The sequence below is a fragment of the Hetaerina americana genome, unplaced genomic scaffold (genome assembly GCF_022747635.1).
Source record: "Hetaerina americana unplaced genomic scaffold, ioHetAmer1.1.p SCAF_178, whole genome shotgun sequence".
NCBI classification, from domain to species: domain Eukaryota; kingdom Metazoa; phylum Arthropoda; class Insecta; order Odonata; family Calopterygidae; genus Hetaerina; species Hetaerina americana.
In genome coordinates this window covers 461582-489034 of record NW_027286739.1, presented here as the reverse complement: position 1 = coordinate 489034, position 27453 = coordinate 461582, and the positions used below count along the sequence as shown (strand labels likewise).

Below are 27453 nucleotides of genomic sequence, written 5' to 3'. Positions count from 1 at the left end.
TATATATATATATATATATATATATATATATATATAAATATATATATTTGTATAAAAGATATATGTAGGTCGCGGTAGTCCAGTGGATAGAGCGTTGGACTGCTGACCGGAGGGCCGCGGGTTCGATTCCGGGGCAAGGCACTCTGGGCACCTGCAGCTCCACCCAAGCTAAAGTGATTTTTCGGGTACCAGGTCTTCCTGGGAAACCATAACCGGCACAGGGAAAGGAACTGGCCCTCCTACCCTGATGTGTGAAAATTCACACGCCGTATAGGGCTTAGTACTGGGTGATCTCTACCATCACCTACTAAACCGACCTTCGGGTTGATTACTGTGTTTATGGTTATGGCTTATATATATATATATATATATATATATATATATATATATATATATATATATATATATTTATATTGCGAGAAACACGTGACTTATCCATTTTAATTTATAATCCATTATGTTACCGAGATTTTCGGTGCAAGTTCATCAAGCTCTATATGGTTCTTTTGCCAATTATGCTTCTTCATTTGGGTCCAAAGCGCTTTAATTAATGCCAGCCAGCATCTGTATAATTGAACCTTATCTGAACAGCGTTAATATTCGATTGTAATGCAAACAATCCATGGTGATCAATGATTCAAGGTTCACCGCTCCCGAAAAAAATGGGTGGTTTCCAAACAATCTCGATCTGTTTAGCGCAATGTGTGTTACAATGGCATCTGCTATGTCTGTAAATATGGAAATGGATGCTTGATGCGGTTCATCTGTGCCTGATTACGACGCCTCTGATGGCGGAAAAATATTTAACTGGTGAAAAGATAATGGCAAGATTTCTAAGTTAAGTACTAGAGCATCTTCCATTTAACTTGTAACGTCAGGATATTTTTTCAAGGGATAATTGTGGCTACTTTATTTTAATAATTTTCTGTAGTATAAAATGTAGCTATAATTCGTGACTGCTATATTTTGATCTTAATGATTGAACAATATGGGTGATATTCCTATAAAAATAAGGCTAAAGAGAAAAATATGTGTTGCGGAATATGCTCCCGAAAATTCAACATTTTGTAGTAGTTAGAGCGTGATGTATTTTGAATCCAGAATATTACTGATAAAAGGAAGCCATTCGCGGAGAATAATGTAGGCATTCTTTCTTTCGATATATTTACGCAATCATTTGGAATTTGTATTGTAGTATATTTTGAAGGTAAAAACGAATAATTGAGGCGAATCATCAAGTCTATCACAATTTAATTTTCAAATGAGAAAAGATTTTAAGATTAATGTTAATTAGCAGACATATGATATGAGTCAGCATAAAATTATCTTTTCTCACGGAATGACGCCATATTGTAAACTCTTCGGCTTCAGATGCGTTCCAATCATAATGACGAATATGCGTGTACTCTCGTGTTGCCATCTGCTTCGAACTACGCTACCCTGAGCAGGTCGATTGGAAAGCTCTCATTATTGAAAACAATGCAACTCGTGTGGTAGGTGATTGAGAAATGTGACGCAATGGTAATAGCAACGAGGACATGATGTTGGTGGAAAGGTCTGAGGTAACCAGAGGGCGCTGTTTTTAATTATTCAGTGTTCGCAGTTTTTCACGAAGTAACATTGAACGTTTTGGGTCTCTTGAATTATAATATTTGCAGTGAGTTGAATTTTCTACCCTGTATCGTTCTCAATACGCTTCTTTTTCCCCTAACCTTCCCTGAAATTCTTCCTTGGTCACTTGGCCCGTCCGTTTTAACCTTTTCCGCGTCCTTATTTGACAGCATATCTCCATCGCTTCCAATCTTGTCTTTTCCTGGGCCGCTACCGACGTCCACGTCTCACTGCCGTAGGAATATCCAATCAAAGTGCATATCAAATCCTGTCGGCGTCACAAATGCTTTCTGGGAAGCTTTGGACGACTAACGCACGGTTGCATTAAGACGATGTACTCGTAATATTCCCAGTGTTTTTTAAGTAATTTTCATTGACATTACAGCAATATTTAACTTTGTTTCTACCGCAAAATGTAAAAGTTTGACTTGAACTAATTTGACAGCATTTCTCGAATTATTCCAAATTACATTGCTACTCACTAACTATAAGAAGAGGGCAATTAATTGGGCATATCCTCAGTCATGATTGCGTGACGAAGGCCATCATCATCTTAAGTATGTCAATCCTAAGATTGGTTTACTGCACCCCTCCATTCATCTCTAATCAGTTTTAATTCCCGCATCCCCTGATAGCGATTCTCTTTTACGTCCTTCCTAATTTATCCTTTGTGCTTAACTCTTTGTCTTCCTCGCTGAATCCTCCCTTCAATTTTCCCTTCTATGACGTTTCTAACTAATCAAATACGCCTCACGTTATGTCCAATCCTTCTAGTTCTTTTTTGACGGTGAGTTCTGTGAATATGTTCCTCCTTTCCTCTTCCGCCCTTCTATGCCCTTTCTCGTTTCTCACTTAGTCTTCCCATTTCATTTCCATATTCACCTCCAGCTGTTTCAAAGTCTTCGTTGGTCCACTTTTTCAAATTTTCAATGTATCAGATCCGTAGAGTGCCATGTTCCATGCAAAAATTTCGACGAACTGTTTCCTTGTTTGTAAATCAAGTGTTCTTCGAAAATAATACGAGTTTCACCTTCTTCACGAACGCCTTCTTAGCTTGAGCTATTCTTCTCCTAGAATCGGTCGAACTTATTCTGTCCAAAGTTACAGTGCTGCCCAGGTGGATGAAGGATTCCACTTGCTCTTTTAACACTCCTCTTTGCGATATTTACCTTCAGCTCCTCTCTTTCAAACAAGGTGTTTTCTTCTTGTTAATGCTAATATTTTATCCCAGGAGTGCTTGGTCCATATTAACTTCCTTGCAAGTCCTCTCGCGTTTCTGGGACTACTGTGATTTCATCTGCGATCCGGAGCATGTTGATTTCTTCAATAATCACCCAGACTCTTTTGATGCCCAATTCTTGTGCGTATTTCATTGCCTTTTTTAGATATGCGTTGAGATTAAGACCTCAACTGAAGGAAATATTGAAAGGGAGGTTTCGAATTGAAAACTTAGGATGAGCAAAGAGAGAGAGGCAAGGGAAAATGTTGGCTAAAGGAGACCTAAGAGGGAATGAAGGGGTTGACACGGAAAAGGATAGTTTGGAAAGGTGCTACAAATCAATCGTCGGATTGATAAACCTCCAAAATGGAATATGAATCGTCCATAAATTTACACTCACGCCGAATATGAGGTAGGAGATTTAATGAGTAGACTTTTGGATTGGTCGGACATTCTAGGATTGGGGGGAAGGCGGTGTGAGTTGACCATTGACGCCTTTGTTCGGAACTGCATATGAATCCATTTGTTCGCACCCACAGAGTCAGCCTCGCGGGAAAAGGCAGCTTCGCCAACGGTTCCGATCCTATCCCCGCTCCCTTTCGCAAACCTCCCCTCCCCACACCCTCGGTTACTTAAACGTTGTCAGGTTTAGCGGTGAAGTGTGGAAGGGGAATTTCTTTATCGATCCTCTAAGCGAACTCTTATGAGGCAAGTTCCTCATCCCCATTCTTTTACTAACCTCTACCCTTGCCTTTATCTCATTTCCTCTACCTCTCCCGCCATCCTATTGAGGAACAATAGAGACACCGTTTTCAATCGGCGCGTCCTTTTAATGATTGTTATGGCTGCCATCCAGGGTAAGTTATTAAAATAAGATTTCCGTTGTTGTCTTTTAAGGATGCTGCTGCTCGAAAAGTTGCATTAGGAAAAGAATATTGATCTTCATGATCGCACGCCAGACTGTCTAGAATTGGAAAACGATGATTTTCAACCCTTCCAAGCAAATTTCATAAATTTTAAACATAACGATTCTAAATGTACAAGATCAAAGTTGCTAGTGCTGGGGTAATTTAGTAAAATCCAACATTATCAGCAAGATAGGGCAAATGTCGAGGCTGACATAATGCTTCCAATACAACATGAAAAATTATTAACAAAATGAGTAGATAATAGTTTAAAAATAATTGTAGCTTTTGCCTATTTAAAAATTTTATATTCACGGTAACAAATTGGAAAATTATTCATAGAAACAATATCAACGTTCCTCAGGTTTCACGGGTTAATTTTGAAAAACAAAGGGTGAATCAATGGATTAAAAGGTAGTTGTAACTATTAAATAAATTCACCTCGTCGTCATCATCCTTATTACCCGTTTCCCCCCATCCCACCCTCCTTTTCCTCCCCTATTCTTCGGCCTCTTCCCCCTCCTCCTTTTAGCTCGCTCCCCTCACCTCATTCTCTCCCCATCCCTCCTGAGTTTTTCCCAATCCTATTTGCCACGTTCCAACCCAGGCCGACGCCCTTGTTGGGATTCAGGTCGACACTCTTTTGCGAGCGCAGCGGAAAGGAGAAGAACCGCCAAATTGTAAAATTCCCATTCGATTCACTCAACGGTCGGTCGAATGTTCCCCTTTCTCTCTCTTTCACCGAATATCTACACCAAAATCTCCACCCCTCGCCCCCCATCCCGGCTACAAAGCCCCGCCCCTACGCCATTGTGTTTTCGTATCAATGTAAACAAAATGAATGCTTATGGAGGGAATGAAAGCGCAATGCGCACGAATTATTGTAATATATTTTGCCACCGATGTGAGGATATTGTTATATTGACAAAAAGCACTTGCAGATTTTCATCATGCATACGTATTATACCCTTCACGCTAGGTTTTGGATGGACAAAGATCTAACTACAACGACTCTGGCACCACAAACCCTTCCATTCCGCAAGCCCCTCTATTCTGCATGTTTCCTTCATCCATACCGACCAACATGTCTATCCTTTTCCTTTCCCATACTTTCTAAATTACAGTATTCTTCATTTCATTCCCTATTGAAATCGTCTGCATACATCTTCCCTGTCTCCTAGTTACAGGCTTGCACCCAAAAGTGGTAGGACTGATTTTTTTACAAGAATTTTATTGACGATATACTTACATCGACTTAATAATCTTCAAAGTATGCTCCTTGAGCTGCTACGCACTTAGGATAACGTTGCTCCCATTCCCCGTACGCCCACTGGAAATTTTCTTTGGGGATGCCGTTGGTGACCCTCGTCGAAACCTCTTGAACGGCCTTTATCGAGTCAAAACGTCGTCCCTTGAGCTGTCTTTTCATCAGGGGGAAGAAGAAGAAGTCCGGTGGTGCCAGATTGGGAGAATAGGGCGGGTGCGGCAACGTGGCAACGCCGTCTTTGGCCAGGAGCCGTCTGACGACGAGCGCGCCATGGCACGGCGCGTTGTCATGATGAAGCACCCAGCAGTTTGCGATGGCCGGTCGGACTCTTTTCACGCGTTCTCGGAGGCGGGTGAGCACCTGCACTTAAAACTTCGCATTCACTGTCTCCCCTGGTGGGACAAACTCCTTGTGAACCACTCCATGACGGTCGCAAAACACAATCAACATGCCGTCGACGGCCTTCCGGAGCGATGGTCGTCTTCAACGAGCTCCCTACCCTCTTTAAACAACTTGTGCCACTCAAATACTGTGGAACGGCTTAACGCAGTGTCCCCATAAGCCTGCTTGATCATATCGAGGGTCTCAGTTGCCGTCTTCCCGAGTTTCGCACAAAACTTCACGGAATAACGTTGCTCTAAATTCAGATTCATTTTGTTTTTCGACGCGGACAAAAAACTTGCTTCACTAAAAACGGTGTCCTCACTCAACGACAGCCCGCAGGGGACTGAGGATGGTGTCGGTCTGTTGCTAAGAGCCCCCTCCACCTTACCCTGCCAGGCAGACCCCCCTCCACCGCTCCGTTCGCGCCAGAGAAAATCAGTCCTACCACTTTTGGGTGCGACCCTGTATTAAGCCTCCAATCTGGGCGTCTATCATTTTGCTTCGACGACCATGTTTCCGCAGCGTACAGAACCACTCTATACATAAAAGTTTTAACTAGTTTTTTCTTGATGTCCTTGCTCAACGTCCTTGTCATTAACCTTTTACACATCTTGAAAGCTTTTCAGATTTAATTAATAAAGTTTACTAGCATAACATTAGTTTCGATGATTGCCATCATTCACATAATGAACATAAAATAAAATCCTCAAAATTAGTTCTAATACTTTCATTGTCATCCTCGAAAAATACACAACCCTCTGATATACTTAATGTAGGCGAATTGATGATTCGTACTAATGCTTATCCGAACGCTTTTACGAGGGAGAAATGGAGGGAAGGAAAATCTTATACGTACACTTTTTTTATAAAGTATTTGCCACGTCAGTTCATCGTGATACCAACATAATTTGTGCGCAAAATACCCTTTTTAAGAGGTGTATTTCGCTTGATTATTCGTTCTCTGTACGAGTATTTATAAAATAATTCATCTCATATATATGTTGCGTCCCAGGAAGTCTCTTTTAGCCGAAAAATTCATTCGCTGACATAGTTAAAAATAAGTGTATTACAGTGCTTGCTATTTAAAAAAATTGAGTGAAGAGTATATTTGCCCACCCGTAATCCTGAAACAGGAAATTGAGTGCGGAAAAAGGTCACTTTATGTTAATTTATGAGTAAATTGCTAATGCCTCGCGGTATGAGAGTAGAATATCATCTACCTTCGTTCCATGTCGTTAAAACGTTCCGTTAAGAAAACGTAATTTCTGATGTTGTATGCCTGGTGTGTAATCGTTCCCTGCCACACACCCTAGCGGTGGTTTGTAGGTTGCCACGTAGGTAGATCGCCTGAAACCAAAAACATCGCATGACACTATGATGATCGGTAAGGCGAATGATATTTACACATTGAAATTTTTGCATTCTAATGCACATTAGCGGATGAGGTTAAAGTTGCTGTCGCGGCATCTCCCGCAGTTCTTTGAATTTGATACCGATTCAACGACGTGTTTTCGAATTACTTTATCAATTGCTAAGAAGGTCCCGGCTTATCCAGGTGGGACTATCGAAGCCATCTCCGAAAAAATGTCCTCATTCGAACCGATGGACATCAGAGTGATGAGGTGAAAATGCGAATCTTTCTGTCGGCAAAAATGTGCGATTTTATCAACATGAAATTATGGGTCCTTACAATCTAATTTCCATTTTGTTTTTTTAATCCTGCTCTTCGAAAAATTATGATAATGCTAACCCGAGTTCAAATTTGATGCATTTAAGTCACGCGATACGTGCGTGAGGGTCATCATCATCACCAGTTCAAATTATAAAAATATATTGTCGCTATCTTATAATTATACTCATTAATATCTAATGAGGTACACTTTTGGGCATGAAAATGGTCGTTTATGTACTCACACAAATGGTTGAAGAATAGCAGATTTTGCATCTTTATGTACTAAACCTCTTAATTCTATTGGAGCTATTGCCACAATCTCCTCCTGTTGAATGCGAATTTTAGGCGCATTCGTCAAATTAAATCAATCAGGGCACTGGCGAACATTTGTGAACATGCATTCCTTATTATAAAAGTTAAAGCATAATTTCTCGCGCCAGTGAATTCACGAAACAATACCTCTTTACGAACTGGTCCCTTCAAAATTAAGATGTCCAATTTTTGTTGCGTGTTTCACCAGTTTCGTCAGGAAACAATAGCATTGGTGCTATAAGGACCGATAATTTAATCTCGGAAACTTGATAATTGGAAGTGGTTTAACACTTAAGTTTTTCTAAAGTAGGCGTTCGACAATTAATGATCATGAAAGACTTGAAGAGTAAACAAAAGAAATTCTTTGTTCTCGATTCTTTAACCCTAAAATTCTAACAAGATTTGCTCGCGAGCAATTTTTATTGCCCAAATCGATGGTAAATATTTCTGTGTGCTAACTGACGTAAGTTTAATGCTCTTAGAAAGAACTTTAATGAATACCGCGGCGCACTTGTATGATACCTGGCTGTGGACTCTTTCCTTACGTCAACACAAGACTTTCCTTGATGTATTCCACGTATAATATCTCGGCAATTCTGAATACAATAGTGTTCTTGCAAAAGTATCCTGCTGGCATAGTTGGAAAAATGCTGTTTCTATGACAGCAAAAAAGTAAACAAATTACATACATACAAACAAACACTCTCCTTTATATATATAGATATGTACAAGCATTTATGCGTGCATGTTTATTAAACAAGAGGGTCATCCAATGCCAAGCCTCTTTTCATGACAAAACGAAATGTGATAGATTGAGGAATGTATTATTTTAATTGGCATAAAAAATGGGAAATGAGTGCTTCAATGACATAAATGAGTAGATTAAGTTTAATATATAAGTTCACCATCATATGAGGTGTTGCTTGGCAGTCCAGTGCCTTGCGCCGGAAAGTTGAAAATTCTGTTGCTGTCCCTGTAAAACGTACGCATTCTTTTCGCAACGTCGACGCCATGGTTCCATGGCCGATGATGAAAGCTTCTGTCTTCTGCCCATTGGAAAAACCGGGTGGTCCGTGACCGAGGCTTGGTTCTCGGGTTAATTGTTACTCGACATTCCGCCTTCTTTGAACTGTTGCTCCCACGAACCCTCATTTTTCACGGCAATAACAACATCACCGCATGCCTCACTCATGGGATAGAATTTCGATGGGTGTTTTAAGTACCTAAGTTGAGAAAATAGATGATTACACGCTATTGTTCTTACGCACTAGATGACCCCTCTCATTATAGTGAAAACTATTCGAACACTATCCACTGTGCTGTGCAGCCATCTAATATTTTGTATTCATTAAGAATTTTCGCCTATTTTAAGCTCGGTCACATCTTTCTATCTTCTCCCAGTCGGGAGAAATGAATTGGGTGACCTTAGAAGGTGAACACACCTTTTAATTGGTCTCTGCCCTACCTATCAAACCAATTTTTGGCTGATTACTCTGGCTATACATTACGATAGCTGTGGTAAAAACTCAGTCTCAGAACCGAACTGTATTGACTCGCTGGAATGTTGGAATAAATTATTCAACCTTTCATAATAACATTCCTAGGGACCTGGATAGTTCGGTTTACCCTAATCCGATTGACATCCATACTGGGAATGATCGAGGGTTCCTCTCCGTGATTCCGGGCGTGCACGCGTGAGGACCTTCGGAAGAACTGGTGGGATGAGGAGCTGTGCGAAGTATTCGTGAATCGGTTCGGCGAACGACCAACCCTCACGAACACGTGTCTAAATCCATTACCAGTCGCGCTGTGGATGCGTATTTTGTCACGCGAAAATAATTACTCGACTGTGCTTGAACTGTCCCCTCTCCAGTGGAGTCACGCGAGCGGGCACTCGGGCGCCGACGCAGGGGACCGTGATCGGTACTGCCAACTGCACGTGGATGCACTCAAAGGAATGACAAGCCAAGAAATTCCCGTCCATCAGTGTCTTAATTTCAAATTAATATTTCTCCTACCCGAAACGTATCTTCTCGATATTTGCGACACGGTTCTTTTTTTGGACAATTGTGCACACCTCCACAGCTTATTTTTTCCAGTAAAAAACAAAACTACCTCGCAGCTAGAGCTGTGCGACATACACTTTTTGATGTCGCGGCATCAGTGCAATGACGACGATAACAAAGAATATATTAATGTCAGTGTCCTAATTTGCCACAATACAGTGGATATCAACGTCGCGTCAATATCCTGGGTTATCTAGACATCCTCCGTTGCGTCGACGACACTTCTGTGGTTAAATCGGACTGTTAAATCCATCACAGATGAATTTAGGCATCTAACAACTTCGAATGGTGTATTAAGGGACGGAACTTATCCAGAAATGATTCCCACAGGGCGAAATTGGAAGGGGAAGAGCACTCTTAAAAACCAATTACTTTCCGTATATTAGTAAGATTACCTTTAGCTTTACGGTAGTCGGCGGCGTTATTCTTGGCCCTCTTTGGATGCCTCGATCCTTAGGTGTAATCGATTAATTCGTAGATATTTTGTCTCCAAAACATACGGAGCCGCCACGTGCTTCGAAATCGGCCCTATTATCAAAAGCCTACTACGTTTCTCGTCTTTGATATCCTTGGTGAACTTATCTCTCGAAGTTTGGCAGCGCTGGTCACGAAACGTGCGTGCTTTTTCTTTCCCCACTGGCCAGCAGGGAGCACTCCTTAAGCCGACATTTTTATCCCTTCCCGCCCCCATCGCACCCGTCATGTCAATGCACTCTAATCCTTCCACGCAACCCAGTCGCACCCCCCGACAACAACAAGGATGTGCTCTGTGCAAATTCTCTACCTCCTTCTCTCCCTCAAGTCCCCGTTCTGCACCCCATGTCACTGTGGCCCCTTCAAGAGGGTGATAGAATACTAGGGAAGGAGGAGTGCTTAGAGGAACGTGCCCGTCGACCCCTTTCAAACTCAATGGGATTTTTATGACTCCACATGATATTCGCAGGCTGGACCGCAGGGATAAACTAAGAGGGATGTACACCGTCATGAGACAGATTCAAGAACTCGTCCTTCCCTCGCACAAAGCACACGGAACACAATCGATCCCAAGGAACCGAAAAAATGAAATTAACTTAAATACTACAATTTAATGAATTATTTCGACACAATAATTATTGCTTGATGAATGTACGCATGCATGAGTCTATTTAAACGAGTATTTTTGTCAATGAAATAACATATATTCAAATGAATGATTGAACTAATATTTCTGCATGCATAGCTGGTGCCCTAGCTATGTACATAACGCATATGTATGTCAGGCACAATACACAATAGTCACTATACCTCTTGCGCTCTTGCAATGGTTGGAGGGGTATCGTGTGAATCCGCCTATTTGAAGACAGGTTTTGGACTTTCCCTTACCAATATTTACGCCTGACTATCGTGAGAGCATCCTTTTTCGTTGCCCTACATTAATTTCGTCTTCACTACTTCGTAACTTCTGCCTGCCTTCATGCTGCGTGAAAAGCCCATTCTATTCCTTCCCCTACCTTCCTTATCCGAAATTCTCCTTCTAGCCCGGCCTTCGGCACAGAACTGCATTTCAATTTTATGCTATCCTTTCCCTTCTCTACCTTTTTCGGAATCTCCTCAGAAACTTCTTCTCCTCGTCCACCCTGCTTAAATACGTTGGAATTTGTCTTCCTTTCCGTCGCTTATTTTCTCCGTGCTCCTCCACACCCATCGTGCAAACTCCTTCAATCTTATATTCATCCTCTTGCCTCAAAGACCAGGTATAACATCCATAAACGACTACGCTCCGTATTAAGGCCTTTACTAATCTTTTCTTCATATATTTGCTCGGTATACCCGTCATCGCCCTTATTGCTACGCCCCCCTTCATCCGAAATACTGCCCAAATTGATATAAATGGTTTGTATAACAAGTATCAGTAAAATTATGGGTAAGATCAACCCCAGCCGTACTTTTAATCATTTCTTCATCATCAATCTCGTAATAATTAAGAGTGCATCTGGGGTTGATCTTTCCCATAATATTCATACGGCCGTAGATACCGTTCCTGTTGATTCATATCGGTAAAGATTTCAAAGAAATAAATTTATTTCAGATATTGCTGCAATGCCTCAAAATTATTCAAAGTGCATCCCTTGAACGTCTACACACTTCTCCCATCGGCTTTTCCATGACGTGAAGGCTCCTCGGTGGGTGAATTCCGGAAGGTCCTTCGGGGTATACGTGCAAGCTTCTTTGACGGCACTTAGGGGAGGTTTTTACTTTTGGGAATAGGAAATAGTCTCCTGGTGCTAATTTGGGACTGTAAGGGGATTGGGGAATCGTCACGGTGCTGTTGCAGAAGGTCTTCGCAAGCAAACACTCAACTCTGTTCTTGGTCGTCCGTCAAGACCTTCGGGACGAGTTTAGCGCAATTCTTTCGCATCGCCAAACTTTCAGTGATAATGGAATGCACTGTCATCTTATCAATTCCAATACGATCTGCGATCATACGCACACTTAACCGACGGTCTGAATTCAGCACTTCACGCACACGTCAGGGAAAAATTGCTACCGATACTTTTTATACAACCTTTTAATGCTCCACCGGTTCTAGTTTATTCCCTCCTAATTTAATATTTAAAGAAATAACATGACCAAATGAAAACGTTTTACTATAATCTCAATATTTTTTTAGAAATGATTCATTGAATAACTAATGGCTTATATACGCTGATTGAATCTATCTCTGAAGTGCTTCTAAACCATCTTCATTTTTGTTTTTTTTTATCGACCTCCACTACCTATCTGCCAAATATGTCGGGAGTTAGTCATCATCACAGGTTCCTTGCATTTTCTTAATGATTTTTAATTTTAGCGCCGCCCTTTTGCTCCTCCGCGTGCATTTTACACATTAGGAGTTCGTGATAATCTTCTATCAGTATCTTTTTTAGGAACGAGGCAGTCGTTTCTTCGGTTCATTAAATTTCCTTGAATTTATCAGTATAGGCAGGGTTAGTTCATATTTTTGTTTACTTCTATAAACAGTTCAACGCTGCATTGTTAATATAGGAGCAACTGCATTGCCAACGATTCGAATACCAAGTGTCGCTTCTATTAATTATTTCCTGAACTACTGACAAAGAACTTTTACATGCCGGAATTTCACATTGAATTAGCTGAATTCTAATGTGAAAGCTAAATATTCCATTAACTGCGGTTCGAAAGGTTTATCATTCATGGATGAGTTTTCATTTATCCTTCTTTTTCACAAGTTGGTACTCTACTTACTATATTCATTTCAAGATTGGAATAACAAGTTAAAATTAAAGAAAAAGAAAAGAAATTAATAAAAGTGAAATGATTTGAAAATGTTGTATTATTTCAAAAGATTTTATTTAGTTCCCTCTCCCTTCCTTGACTCATATACTCCAATAAAGGGCACAGCATACGTTATCACTGAGGTTTCACAGGGCTCCAACTACCAAAGTTTGTCTAAGATCCAAGACATAATATTATGGCATAGTCCGATTTTGGGGATATTATGCGGGCTTGTAAGCCGCCAGACTTTAGTCATAATAAGTATTTCTCCACCCTCAGGTCACCCAAGATCATATGAGACTTTAAAACGGATGAAGGATCATTTTAAGACACAAGAAACAAAATATCTCCGAGAAGCTAGAATCAGCGTACAGTGAAGCGTTTCAGCATAACTATTCTATTTTTCTTGTCGAGAGATAAAAATAATTAAAATATTCGACTTTTTAATTTAAAAGCTGGTTCATTCTCAATTTTTATAACCTTAGCCAAAAAATAAATTAAATATTCTAATTTTATGTCCGAAAGAAATATTCGAACACTTTTACGCATACGTGGGGCATTGAATCTTTTCATCTAATGTCTTGACCTTAAGATTTCGGGAAACTTCCCAGTTATTAATGCCTGTACTGACGTGAATGTTATGCTTCAGGGAAGGTAGACTACATAACACTCAGGAAGGCGAGATTGGTTGGACAGGAGCAAGAAGGGTGTGAAAAGAGAGAAATGTTTGCTAGAAGTATTAAATCATCGATAAGAGGAAAGTTTACCGGCCCTTCTTGACGTATTATGAAAGGAAAAAGTTCCCGAAGTTCGCCGTAAGGAAAGGGGTAAGGGTAGGCAGGACCTTCGGGGTCCTCTTCTAAGTAGGATTTCGCGCAGGCTTCCTTGCATTTCGTCCGGGCTAAATAAATTTCCTGTTCAAGCTCTCTGAATACGAGAGAAAAATTTCTGGAAGTTCATTTGAAGATCGATAACTTATTATTTGAAAAAAAAATTGATTTTTCGTGTAATCACGATAAATACGTATTTTTCATGCTATACCTTGCAATCTATTTTACATTTACAAATTTTTAAAACTATTATCTCCTCCTTCAAAGAATACTTCACGACGAGGTAGAAGTTGATGACAGGTACCTAAAATCAAGATATAGAGAAAAGACTTTTGAAAACTTGGAGCTAAGCATTCTATGGCTGGGTCGTTGAGGCAAGAGGTTGAGCGTAGCTTGGAGGCTTTCGAGATTCGGTTGTGCAGAAGAATGGAAAAATAAAATGGAAAGGAAAACCAACGATGAAGTGGTGGTGGTGGAGGAGATACGTCTCTTTGGCGAAATTCAAGGATGCCAGAGCGAGTGGATGCAGGAAATTATACTACGAGGCAGGATGCTGGATGATTTAGACGTGAGAATACTGGGAGAGCGATGTACAGGGAGGATAAGAATAGGTAATTAGAATAGAATTAAGTGAGGAAGGAAGCATACTGACCTGACGAATAAGTCATTGTAATATTTAGAATGACATTTTTAATGCTGATGATCAGTGATAGGATATTAAGTTATATTATATTTTTGTAGGGCTCTGGAACTATAAACTACTGTATTCCTAAGCTTTATCTCAATAAACCTCATTTTATATATTACTGAAACTCGTTCTCCAGCTCTTCGTACACAGTTCCTCACTTAATTCCATTTTAATAATATGTTTCATGTATTTGAACGTTGAGTTCAGTAGGGTTGGTAAAACGGTCGTCTGCTGCATCACCCGAAATAAATCAACGGGGAAGTACTTTGGCATAGCCGGAGAGGAGGGAGGGATTTTGTGAGGAATCCAAAATCAATGCAACAATTTCAGAGTTTAAAAATCATTCGCCTTGACTGGGATCCGAACCCAGATCCCTCAATATCTCATCGAGTGCTTCAGCCACTTAAGCTATCGAGGCGGCATCTCCCGCAGTTTCTTTGGAAAGAATCAAAAAAAAATTTTTTACCTGGTATCTAGATTGTTGGTGTACTGCTGAAGACTGTGATGGGGAATGTTGGGTGAGCGAGGTGGAGAGGGTGTTTCACGGAATGTAGGGAGGGTGGAAGTATCCGGAGATGAAGAATGGTTCATGGATTTTTGGATCATTTCTTTTGTTTTTTGAAGTGTTAGACAGGGCTTTATTAGAAGTGTTACAGGTGCTAGGGAGTCCATCCCCAAAAAAACCTACCCTGACCGATAAACGGCTATTACTATTAATGATACGTGTGTATGCAATATATTTTTCCATTGTTATTTTCTCTTACTTTCTCAAGTAGGGTAATGAGATGGGTGAGTCCCGTGAAAAGGTTAGAAATAACTACGTTTAAGTATCCCTAGAAAAGGTGATTTCCACATTTTTTCGGGCTGCGTCCGCGTATGTCATTTAAATGCACAACAGTTTCGCCAGCTATCCTGCTGGCGTCCTCAGGTCAAGGACGAAAAGAAGCTTGTTGCCCCGTCTTATATAGGGAAAATCCGGCGCCAATACCGGGAAATTTCTTGGCCAATCAGGGAACGTCCTCATATTTGCGCGGAATAATTCTTTTCCACGCACTGTGGAGTGGATATCCATCCTCTCTGTTAAAATTGTCTGGCCTTTTAACGATTTCAATGGCCTCTCTGATTATCCTCGGGTAGTATTTTTCTTCTTGATGATGTGGTGACCAGATTCAACTGCGTCACCAAGATAGCTGACACCCTACCCGGACCCAAGGATGAAATTTCACCGTTAATATCAGAAGGCGTGTACCAAGTGCCATGCTCCTGTGGCAAATGGTACATCGGTGAAACATGCAGAGCGCTGAAAACACGCATGAGTGAACATCAGAGAGCAACCAAGGCCAAACAGTTTAGAGCATCGGCCATCGCTGAGCACGCCTGGAGTGAACCCGGACACTCTATTCTGTTCGACGACGCTAAAATAATAGCGAAAGAAGAAAAATACTACCCGAGGATAATCAGAGAGGCCATTGAAATCGTTAAAAGGCCAGAAAATTTTCAGTGCGTGGAAAAGAATTATTCCGCGCAAATATGAGGACGTTCCCTGATTGGTATTGGTGCCGGATTTTCCCTATATAAGACGGGGCAACAAGCTTCTTAATCCTTGACCTGAGGACGCCAGCAGGATAGCTGGCGAAACTGTTGTGCATTTAAAGGACATACGCGGACGCAGCCCGAAAAAATGTGGAAATCACCTACTCATCGCCGCGGAAACCTGCGAACGAATCCCTAGAAAAGACTCAGTGACGAGCAATGTGTTCAGGCAGTGTGTACGTTTGATTTTTGGGTGTCCTAGTCCCAAACATTTGTTAAGGAGTGATAATTATTGCCTGGCATGCTTGAAATCGGTCGTCAATAAAAGATTAAGATTCAATTTAAAATTAATTTCAATTTTCAAAATTTCCTTGACTTAGTTTTTGATAGCGAAATGTGAAATAAGTACAGGTTAACACCACTGAGGATGGGTGCATCTTCAGCGCCTTAAGTCCACAATCGATATTTTTCTTACCTAGCCTCCAAAAAGGTTATGATATCCACCACAGCGACTGTATAAATGGTATTTTAGAAGGTTATAATGAAATTAAAAACCGCCATGTATTCATGAAATATATATTTTATATTAAAGTTACATAACACTTATATATATATATGTGTACATACATACATATATATATATATATATATTTTCTTTTTTTAACTAATCTACCGGTTAAGGTATGTTTTGGAGGATATATAATTATATATATATATATATATATATATATATATATATATATATATATATATATATATGCTTTCATAGACGTAACACGGAAGTGCCGAATAGTACAATACACAGTAACACATAATATAGAAACACAAAAAAAGAGAACACTCACACGTATTTTCTTGATATTTCGACGGAAACAATCCGTCTTCCTCTGAAGATATAGAGGTAATGATTAATGATAATGTCATTACTTCTATATCTTCAGAGGAAGACGGATTGTTTCCGTCGAAATATCAAGAAAATACGTAAGAATGTTCTCTTTTTTTGTGTTTCTATATTATGTGTTACTGTGTATTATATATATATATATATATATATATATATATATATATATATATATATATATATATATATATATACTCACGCATACATACATACACACATGTGTGTGTTTGCGTACCAAGCCCATTTTAAAAATAGAGGAAACTTTGTTCAGCTTTTGAGTACAGGAGAACGTCACATTTTCATGGAGAAATACGGCAACTTTGGTTCCATTTCTCCTGATTACCTGTCAATCAAAAAGTCGCTCGATTGGCGTCTGGGGAAGTTACTTTTAGACCTACTAAAAGAACCCAGTTGTTAAAACATTTGAATGAAATATGGAGGAACGAACACTAGAGCTGCGAAAGTAATGAAGGAACCGAATGATAAGGAAGAGCTTCCTGTAAAACCGCTCACGATATTCGTACTTACAGCAGAATCGATTACAATTAATGAAATATATGTATTTTAAGATATTCAAAGTACTATCGCGCTCCGTATCCTCACTTTATCGTCAAAACAGCATGCAAAAAAACAGAAAGTTAAGAACTTGACATTCTTGCAACCATGGACATCCTCCAAAATTAGCATTTTCACACTTATCACGGGTTTCTATGGCGCACCGGTAGTCTGCCAGCCATTCTCGTCGCTCTGGAGCATTGGCACCCCAAGTCTTTCCTCGATGCCCGTCACGACCGTGAAGAGCACCCTTTTAACCTCCACCTGGTACGCGATGGGATAGCTTTTGGTAGCATGGCACATGGCCGAGAAGAATTTGTCAAGAGGACTGGCCTCTTCCCTAAGCAGCACTTTTTTTAGCAGCGACTTCTTCAGCAACGACCTCCAATGCCTATTCCGAATCTTCCTGGACATCCTATCTGACCTCAACGACTGCTGGTCTTCCAGCACCTTGTTCTCGCATTCCTCCTTACACTTCTCGAGAACCACCCACTGCTGCTCCCCGCAGTTGGTTGAGGTATTCTCCACCGCCTTGCTCTCCTCCGTCTGAGCCACGGAGGCTTCGTCGTCAACTTCCAGGGAATCCACGCATTCCCAATTCAGTGGTCGACAAAGTTTCTCGATCGGTACGCTGTTCAGATAGTTTTCAGGAACCCTGTTGGTCATGTAAGGGAGCAGGAATTCCATCGCTTTCTGGTACGGCCAGTTCACTGTCCTCTTCCGACCCCTCCGTCCCTTTGCTTTGCTGTGGCGCCGCAAGAAATCGCGGTGGGCGTCCCTCAATTTTTTCCACGCTGTCTTGGCATCTTGAGCTGAAGTTGTGGGAGATTGAAAAGAACCACATTAATTGAGACTATAATAAACTTATAAAATATTCATGCATGCATGAAAAAATTCATTCAAGGGACATGTTTCCGAAAATCTCGCATCAAATGGCGACCCCTATTTGGAACTATACAGAAATTGCCGTTCCTGAAACTCGCCATCTTGTTTATCTGTAGAGCTGTTACAGTTCCTATCTTTTTCGTGGATACTGCTAGTAGAAACTGTGACCCAAACAATAAAGGTGTTATTAATGAGGGGAAACAGCGATAGTACTATTACCGGAAAGAAGAAAACTAAATATTTGGGATAAACTATGATTGAAAAGATATAATTTTTTTCTGGGTCCTCTGAAATGGGGAAGAGAGAGACAGCTGAAACTCCAGGGAAATACTTGATTGAAGCTAGGGAAATACTTGAAGAATTGACAATTGAAGCATACTAGTATGCTTCAATTGTCGTGAATAGAATTTCGTTTCAAAGTGATTATTATGCTATCCAATTCAGTGGAGAGTTTACTTTCCCTTTAAATGTGGGTACCAATTCATCGAACTAGATGGATTGGACATGCTTTGAGGCACAATGAATTAGTTCTAAACAGAATAGAAGGGAAAGTTGAAGGGGAGATCCCACGAGGAAGACCAAGAGACTCATTGGATTAGGGTGAATGAAGGAAGATATAAAACAGCAATGCTATCAGGGGGTGAAAGGGGATTAACACTGAAAAGAGAAAAATGGAAGGCTACAGTAAGCCAATCTTAGAAATGAAATAGATACAGTGATGATGAGACATCAGTTTCCTAGGCCTAAGCATTTCCATGTATAACTGGAAGGCGCATCTTTGTCGTTTATAGGAAACCAATCATTGCTGGATACACCGATCCCATCAATCTAACGTCACTTTGCATACGAACGTGCTCCTTTCCGCCCATTGATACAAAACTTCATCAATCTAGCTCTCTCACCAACTAATTCAATTGAGAATTCTAGACAATCATTACTATCTCCCAGCAATACGGTTAATAAGACCCATGTAATGAAAAAACTCTAAAGAAAAAAATTGTACCAACCCTCTTAATGAATGAGGTTAATTCCTCCAACGTTTTTCCTGAATGTCATTCCTTAGGCAGCCTCCCTTTATGGACCTGCTGACATCCTTCCCAAACCCCTTGGGGCATCATTTTACCCCATTCACCCCATCCCACGTTGCCCTCGAAAATTTCCTGTGCATCGCGAAAGATGAAAGCTGTCTTATAGATGCAAATCTGGCTCATACTGATTAATTTTAGGGAACGTCTCTGCGTGCTATATAGGGCAAAGCTGAAACAATGTTCTGACGCGCACCTAGGAACATGTGAATTTTTATAAATATGGCCTTTTAACGTATCCGTCCGTCAAACATATATCTTGCGATAGTCAAAAGAATCAAGTGCCATCCAATCATTCAACAGCCCTTACCCAGAGGTTTAAAAAAAGTGGGTGCATTAGAAAAGCCAGAATTTCCGGAATGTGCAAAGCCCAGACGTTTTTCTCCTTGCGACGAAGGACTGTTCACAGCTGCCTCCCCATAACTTCCCAAGCAACTTCATTTCACAGAAATAAGTCAGTCCCTCCTTCTGCCCCCTGCCTCCTCCTATCCTCGGTTCTCCTTGTTTCCTCCCCCCCCCCCATAGAACCCTTCGGCTCCAGAACGCGGGGGGCCTTTGACCAAGGGAGGGGTCAAGTATCTGGGTCCTAAACACTTTCCTAAGGTCTTCAGCTTTCCCTGTCAACCGCTCTTTAACTACCCCTCGTATTTCTCAAGGGTCGCAAGTCGACACTCGACGTACCCTGTAGCCTTCTTTCGGGGCGACGTGCATCCTTCGTCCGTTAACGCTTATCCCATCCACCCGCAAGCCCTTTCCTAGGTCTAGTGCTCTGTCCGACTACCTCCCACTTTGTGCTTCAGCTCAAAATAACCCCCCTCTTACCCTCCTTCCCTCTATCTTTATGCAGTAAACCTCCCAGCGGCGGACAACAGTGGACCACGAGATATTTTCCAGAAAAGCATGTTTTTAAACCATTATTAATATTACTTGGTAATTACCGTTTAAAGTATGTTTTGGATGGACACTACCTGACACCCTACGCTAACGTTAAACTGTTCTTAAATTCCCTTCATTCATTTCCCCTCCCTTCATTCCTTTCTCCTCCCTTCATTCCTTCCAACATGCCCATTCTTTTCCTGGATCTTTGGGATTTCTCCCAGAAATCCTCTAGCTGCTCCCTCCATGCCGAGTACTTCTTCGTTTTTCTTCTTTTCCATTTATTTTTAACTTTTCCGTCCGCCAGGCGTCCTTATCTCAAATTCTTCGTCTATAATCTTGCTTGAGCGGTTATGTTTTAGCGTCATACAAAACCAAGCTTCAAAGATATAGTTTTCACTAATCTTTTCAAAACAACCTGATTCGACGTCTCTGTCATCAATTCTCTCCTCCTAATTAAAGCTTTTTGCCTAACGCAATTCTTCTTCTTATCCTTGCTAATTTGATCATATAGTATTGTTCAAACACACTTCCAAGTGGTAACTTGGTAAATATGCTCTACTTGCTCTAATCAATGAACTCCGAATTTAAGCCTTAGACAAGTTTTTTTTTAATGGACATGAATATTTATGTGGACATTAGGGAATGTGTTCACAGGAGTGAAGAAAAAGAATTAAGCAATATCAAACGACAGAGGCGTTATGCCAATGGTTTTTTAACATTAAACAATTCCCAAAGCCGATCATAAATGTCTTTCAAAATTTACTTTCAAAATTTACTTTTAAAATTTGATGAGGTTATCTCGAAGGTTGAAGGTCTTGAAGGTCATGCTCAAGTAATAGTGCGGAGAATACTTTCCAATTGGTAGCGATTTATGGATGTGAGATCTGGTCTTCGAGGTAAGGAGGAAGAGGAGAGCGAAGAGTTGGAGGGTTTTTAGATGTGGGTGTGTGGCGGCGAATGGAGAAAATAAGTTGGACAGAAGGGAAGATGAACGCTGGAGTTTTCAAATAGGGTGGGCGAAGAGAGGAGATGACCCCTGGCGGAAATCCGAAAAAGGAAGAAAAAATGAATGAAGAAAATACTGAAAGGTAGTGGGATGTTATGAGACCTTGATAGAAGAGAGGACCCTGGGTAATTAGGAAAGTGGAAGGAAAAAATTGGGTTTCTAGACAGCAAGAAGGCAGACAAAAGTCGTGAATAGATGAAGAAATAAATGATGTAGGGCAAAGAAATAGGATCTTCTCGCGATACTCGTTGGTAGATAATTGTTAGGAACCGTCTGAAGCCTACATTTGAAATAAGTAGAGTGCTTTGAAATACAATTAAAAGTTTTTCATATTTCTAATTATCTACCAATGCAACAAAATCAAATTTATAATGTGATTTCTACTTTGACCTAAAATTTCCTAATGCCAAAAAGTTCGTGAAATATCCGTAGGGTAAAAAGTTGCGCCGCAGTGGTCTAAGCATCAGAGTAATGATTAATGAGTTGCTCAAGCGTGAAAGCTGTAATTTGGTCACTCTTTGAACACGTTCTGTGCTCTGAGCGTTTTGTTTGTCCCTCCGGAAAAATGTCTTCCTTTCCAGTTCTCCTCCCATCATATTACTATGGACCTCCACGTGTCCTTATCTAGGGAGATCGACCCCTCCAGCTGAGTCAGCGTTTTTTTATCTCCCTGGCCGTCTCGAGTTACCCCTAGGAAATGTTCGCAGTGCGATTCTTCTGGAGTGAATAAACACATTATTGGTCCCCCGATACGACCTCGTATTTTTACGAGTGCCCAATGTGTGTTCATGGACAGTCTTAGTTCTACATTCCATTCTCCGTTTCCAATAATTTCGCAACGTCCCGCTTCTGAATATTCGGTACCATCGCATCAGAGAGCCTTTTCGAAGAAATATAGTGCAAATAATCGGATTGTAACCGGATTTTATAACTCCCCTACTCCATTATCATTCTCTTTCTGTCCTATGAAACCATAAATAATACTCTCCAAAAAAATTCTTACATTTTTTTCCAGTTTTATTTCATGCTTGTTTGCCAGAGTATCTGTATAAGATTTCCCTCTTCAAAATGTTGAGTAGTTTTTTTGCTAGTTTTGTTATTGTTGCCGTGTATAGGTTACGTTTTGCAATTTGGTTTGAAAATTCCCGGAAAATCTTCATTCTAAATCATTAATAAAATCGTGCTCTTTCACCATTTTCTCCACGTAATAGAGGCGTGGGAGGAATAGAGGATAGAAATGGAAAGTCAATGTGGAGTTAGTAAAATCCGTTTTCAGTCAGATCTTTAGTCAGTCAATCTTTAGTCAGAGTGTCACGAAAGGGTAAGCAATTAACATATTAGAAAGTCAGTGTGGTACGAATATAGGATTAGAACCATTTTAAAAATTACAAAAGTTATGCGGTATTAGAGAATGAGGAAGACTAAGTTTTGAGAAAAATGGCAAGACTACAAATTTTGTGTACCCGTATAAAACTTTAGGGTAATAAAGGTCAAACAATGTGGTACATAATATTATTGCAAGAATGATAAAATTAAATTCTTTAATGTTTGCTATCATAGTAGTATTTCAGGATTGGGTTGTATGCTAATAAAAACTATTATTCTTTTAAGACATATTTATATGATCACGCACACAACACTACCACTACACACGTACATGAAAATGCCTATAATATGAATTAAGTCCAGTTACAGTTTTTCCGATAAATTGATCCGAAGGTACCGGTCAAAGCCGCTAGTGTGATTGTGTGTGTGTGTGTGTGTGTGTATGAATTTTTATTGGGAGCCCCTTCCACTAAAGTTATCCGGCCAAATACACATGCAACCAGTTCCAGTAACACTGCCGTGGCTACTGAAGTTACAGCACAGCAACTTGTTGAGAATAGTACATCTCAGAGTGGGATGTACATTTGCTGCCGTAAAGCAAATGTTATGACATATGTATCCGAAGATTTAGCATTTTTTTCATCATCGCCCTTGCTTTAAAGGTAGCGTCAGTTTGTCGATGGTGTAGATCGTTGTCGTATGTCACACTAACAATGGAACAGCTAATTTCCACGTTGTTGCAGACAGGACTTTACAACGTTTTGACATGTAATGCTACTTCTAGTTCGGTTTTCTCCCGCTAGAATTAGCACTATCCAGACAAACTTTATTGCCAAAGAAAGATATGGCTTTTACGACGTGTTTTAGTATGAAAACTTATATTTTCCAATTTTGGCATTTACAGCGTTTTGCAAATGCACGATTCATATATATAAACAGAGATATAGATTTTTGAAACACATTAACTATTTCACTTGGCGAACGACCAGCGCAAACACTTTCGATAATAGCGGCTCTTTGATTCTACTCTGCACTTGTACGTAACATCTCGGCCATTTTGAGATTATGACTGTTTACTAGATGCCTATATCTTTCAAGAACGCCAAACGCGACCTCCAGTGGAACTACTAATCGGCGGGAAATTCAAATTGAAATTTGTCCGGAGATAAGCGCCGCACTCTTTATATATATATATGAACGCAGCTATATATTTTTAAAACATAGAAACAAAAAGGAAGGACACTCACATATGTAGTCTTGACGGGTCGACGGCACGACCGTCATCATCAGAATCTAATGATCACGGTCGAAACGTCAAAACTACATATGTGAGTGTTTCTTTGTATTTCCATGTTTTAAAAATCTATATGCGTTTTATGTATTTGTTTTTCGCCGAAGAGTGTTCCATTTCGACGATATATATTTATTTATTTATTTATATGAATATATATATATATATATTTTTATATATATATATTATTATTATTAGGTAATCTACCGGATAAGGTAGGTTTTTGGATGGACATAATTACTAATTAAATAATTTGTGACCCCCAGCAAAACACAACATCCTACTTTACATCAGGTCCCTCTTCAGCTCTGAGTACTTTCTTCCTCCCTTCATCCCGTCCAACATCCCTATCCTGTTCCTTCCCTTTCCTCGTTTGTCTTACATTCTCCCCTCAATTACAGTCTTCAACATCCCGCTGCCGGTCAATACCCCCTTCAGCCACTTTTCCTGCCTCCATAGGATTGCTCCCAACAAACCCCTGTCTTCGCCCACCATACCAAGTACTTCCTCGTTTGTTTTCTTCTCTGTCCATTTCACCTTCTCCATTCTTCTCCATGCCCACATTTCAAAAGCCTCCAGTCTACGTCTATCCTCCTGCTTCAATGACCACGTTTCCGCGCCGTACATAGCTACGCTACATATCAAAGTTTTTACGAGTCTTTTCTTAACATCCTTACTCAACGTCTCCTTCATCAACTCCCTCCTCCTTGTGAAAGCCTCTTTGCCTAGCGCAATTCTTCTCCTTACGTCCCTGCTACTTTGACCGTTTTGGTCCAAAACACTACCGAGATACGTAAACTGTTCTACCTGCTCTAGTTTTTGCCCTCCTATTTTAATGTTAAGCTTAGGCTTTTTCTTTCTAGAAAATCGCATAACCTTTGTTTTGTTAATATTGATTCTCATCCCATACCTGTCGCACTGAATTTCCAATTCACTCAGCAATGCTTGTAACCCCTTGGCTGACTGACAAACTAAAGCTTGGTCATCAGCAAACCTAACTGATTTTACGAATTCCCCGCCCACCTTCAATCCTACCACCAGTTCTTCCCATGCCTCTTTGATCATTTCCTCTGCATACAGGTTGAACAGCAACGGTGATAATGGGCAACCCTGCCTTACACCTCTTCCTAACACTGCCCAACCGGACTCCCCGTTCCCCACTCGCACCTGAGCAGTCTGAGAAATGTACAGGTTGCGGATTCGCCTCCTTTCCCTCCAATCTATTCCTATTGTCTGCAGAATATTCATTAGTTTTTCCCAATTCACTCTATCAAACGCTTTTTCGAAATCTACGAAACAGGCAAATACCTCCTGGTTGTGTTCTATATTCCTCTCGATTAATAATCTCATTACTGCAATGGAATCACGCGTACCTCTCCCCTTCCTAAACCAAAACCGATCATCCCCTAAGTAATCATTTGCCCTACTCTCTATCCTTTTGTTTATGATCCTAAGAAGAACTTTAGCTTCGTGGGATATCAATATATTCCTCAGTAGTTTTTTTAACGTGACACCATCACTTACTGGCCGCCCCACTGGGGTCAGACGCCATTGCAGCCGCCTCATCGAGGAACAGACGCTGCGTGGACTACCTTTCGTCTGGCTCCTAACCTTCGACCTATCTGGCATGGGTGACCCTACCAGGAGCAATAATTATTACTCCCGCCAGCACAGCTCTAGGGGTCATCGGAACGCACAAGCCCTTCCACCACGTCAAGGTTGTAGTCCGGGGATATTTATTTATATATATATATATATATATATATATGCATACATACGCACACATATATATATATATATATATATATATATATATATATATATATATATATATTACATATTATGTGTCATATGTTTAGATAAGATGAACAACAATAACTAGAGCAGACTAGGCTACTTGGATCGAAAATGGGTAAATGACCTTAGCACGGTTGACACAGTTATTCTGATCCCTTTTCGCTATTGTGAACAATGACATCTTAAATCTTTCTGTTCTACGATTAATCCCTCTAATTTTATTTGCACTTTATGTCTCCCACCATATTACGATGGGGTTATCATAAAATTTTCAATATCATCGCCGAAGAGACCTGTTTCCAATTTATTCAAAAGATTTATTCTGTTAATTAGCTCTCACCCCCTGAGTGATTCCCAACCTGGAGGATCTCATGATTTCTAGATGCTGCGTAACTTCCGACGCTACTCTCTTAAATTTACGAGCTGGTAGTAGATAGTGCCTGGAGGATTTGATACGGTGAATATTTCTCGTCAAACGTTGTATTTTATTGTGTGACTTTTCAATTTTGGACACAAGATTTGGAAAAGATTTGATAAATTATCAGAGGCATTAGCTGAGACGAGGGCGAAAACGCTTTGAAAGAAGGAATAAAATAAGTAGACCTTTCTTACTCTGCCGGTTGCTCTCTCGCCTTAATCTTTTTTTTTGTTGATCTAACTGTAAACTCTGAGCATCTCTGACCTAGAACTAAAATGCTTTCGGATCATAGTTTTAAGTTTTCTGTTCGTATCGCAGCTATCGCACTTATAGTCCAATGCACTCAGAAAATTAAATTTTTGCTTTTTGAATTATATCAGAACAACGTCACCAAAGGAAAATAACTCTAAAATCTACGATATCTACTTTTACCTCTACAGGGTACCCCATTACCCCATTGGTCGTTCTCGGAAAATGAAACATGTCACAAGATGGAGTGAATATTATCCATTTACTTACAGTCGTCGTATCCGAAAGTCTCTGCAATCCTCTTCCAAGCGTCGGACTTCTTCCCGGCGTTCCTATAATCGTCCGAGTCCATGTTATAGAGGCAGGGGTTTTTCCGTATCATCCGAATGAATTTCAAAGTCTTCTTGCGGTGATGAGCTGCGAAGGAAACGAAAAGTTGAATTTTTCCATCCGGACGCAATACTCGTATAGTGAAATGCGAGTGAACGAATTAAATTAATTAATACCTGAAGCCATCTTGAACGGCGGATGAAGACGTCTTCCCGGGGTCCAATTCCTTATTCTTCGCGCGGTTGATCGTTGCTTCCTCTTCCCACCAAGCACGCCGCACTAATGACCTCACACAGCGATGCCTCTGCGGTCATCCGTACGTGCTCTGCGTTGAGTTCGGGCGTAAGAATAGAAAGATCTAGAGCGGCTTGTCGTGTCCCTTGCCTTTTAGTTCGTCTCGTAAACGAATCGAAAGGAGTCGTTGAGTCCGACTAGGTCCTCGCTCACGCTTACCCACCCCCCCTCCATCTTCCGGGTGAGCTTCTCCATCTCTTCCTTGGGCGAGCGGGCCTAAAGAGCCATAAACCCCGCGCCTCTGGGTGGGGAGGTATCGAAGAGGGTTTCGGAAGGTCACCCTCCGTCCCTTTTCCAAATTTTTCTTCACGCAGCAAAAAAAACCTCTCCCGCCCATCTGCAGTCGAATTTGCTCCGTGCCTTACAGACCGCTCAAAATCACGATTTTTTTCTTAAATCTACGCCGTACTCCTATGAGACGTTTGGTAGGTCACCAGCCTTTGTTAACTAAAAGAATGTTCTATTGGCCCGCGGCAAGGTTAATCGGCCGTAATTTTTTACGTTGCTTGGCCTTTGTTGTGATCGCGAATCGTGCGAGGGAAGAAAGTGCCCATGAATCTACTGGTGCCGCTGTAAATCTCTCTGTTCTTATCCGAATCACCTAATCTGTTGATATAATGAGGATCCTTAAAGATTTTCTTCGATGTCATAAATCTACTTATGTATGTATTTTATAT

The 27453-nt window shown here is 40.6% G+C and overlaps 1 protein-coding gene across 1 annotated transcript; it reads right to left on the bottom strand.

Moving 5' to 3' along the window:
* Positions 1–17369: 17369 nt before the first annotated feature.
* LOC139687184 (uncharacterized) lies at positions 17370–26504 on the bottom strand. The gene is made up of 2 exons (XM_071584309.1): positions 26423–26504; positions 17370–18028 (listed from the first exon to the last, which is right to left on the bottom strand). The coding sequence occupies exons 1-2, from the start codon at positions 26502–26504 to the stop codon at positions 17370–17372; spliced, it is 741 nt and encodes a 246-aa protein (XP_071440410.1).
* Between the last annotated feature and the right edge of the window lie 949 nt (positions 26505–27453).

What these genes read in the sequence shown, in the direction of transcription:
- LOC139687184 (XM_071584309.1), bottom strand. Translation starts at nt 26,504, where the DNA reads ATGGACTCGGACGATTATAGGAACGCCGGGAAGAAGTCCGACGCTTGG. An exon ending in GACTTTCGGATACGACGACT is followed by an intron (nt 18,029 to 26,422) that starts GTAAGTAAATGG and finishes CCACAACTTCAG; the next exon opens with CTCAAGATGCCAAGACAGCG.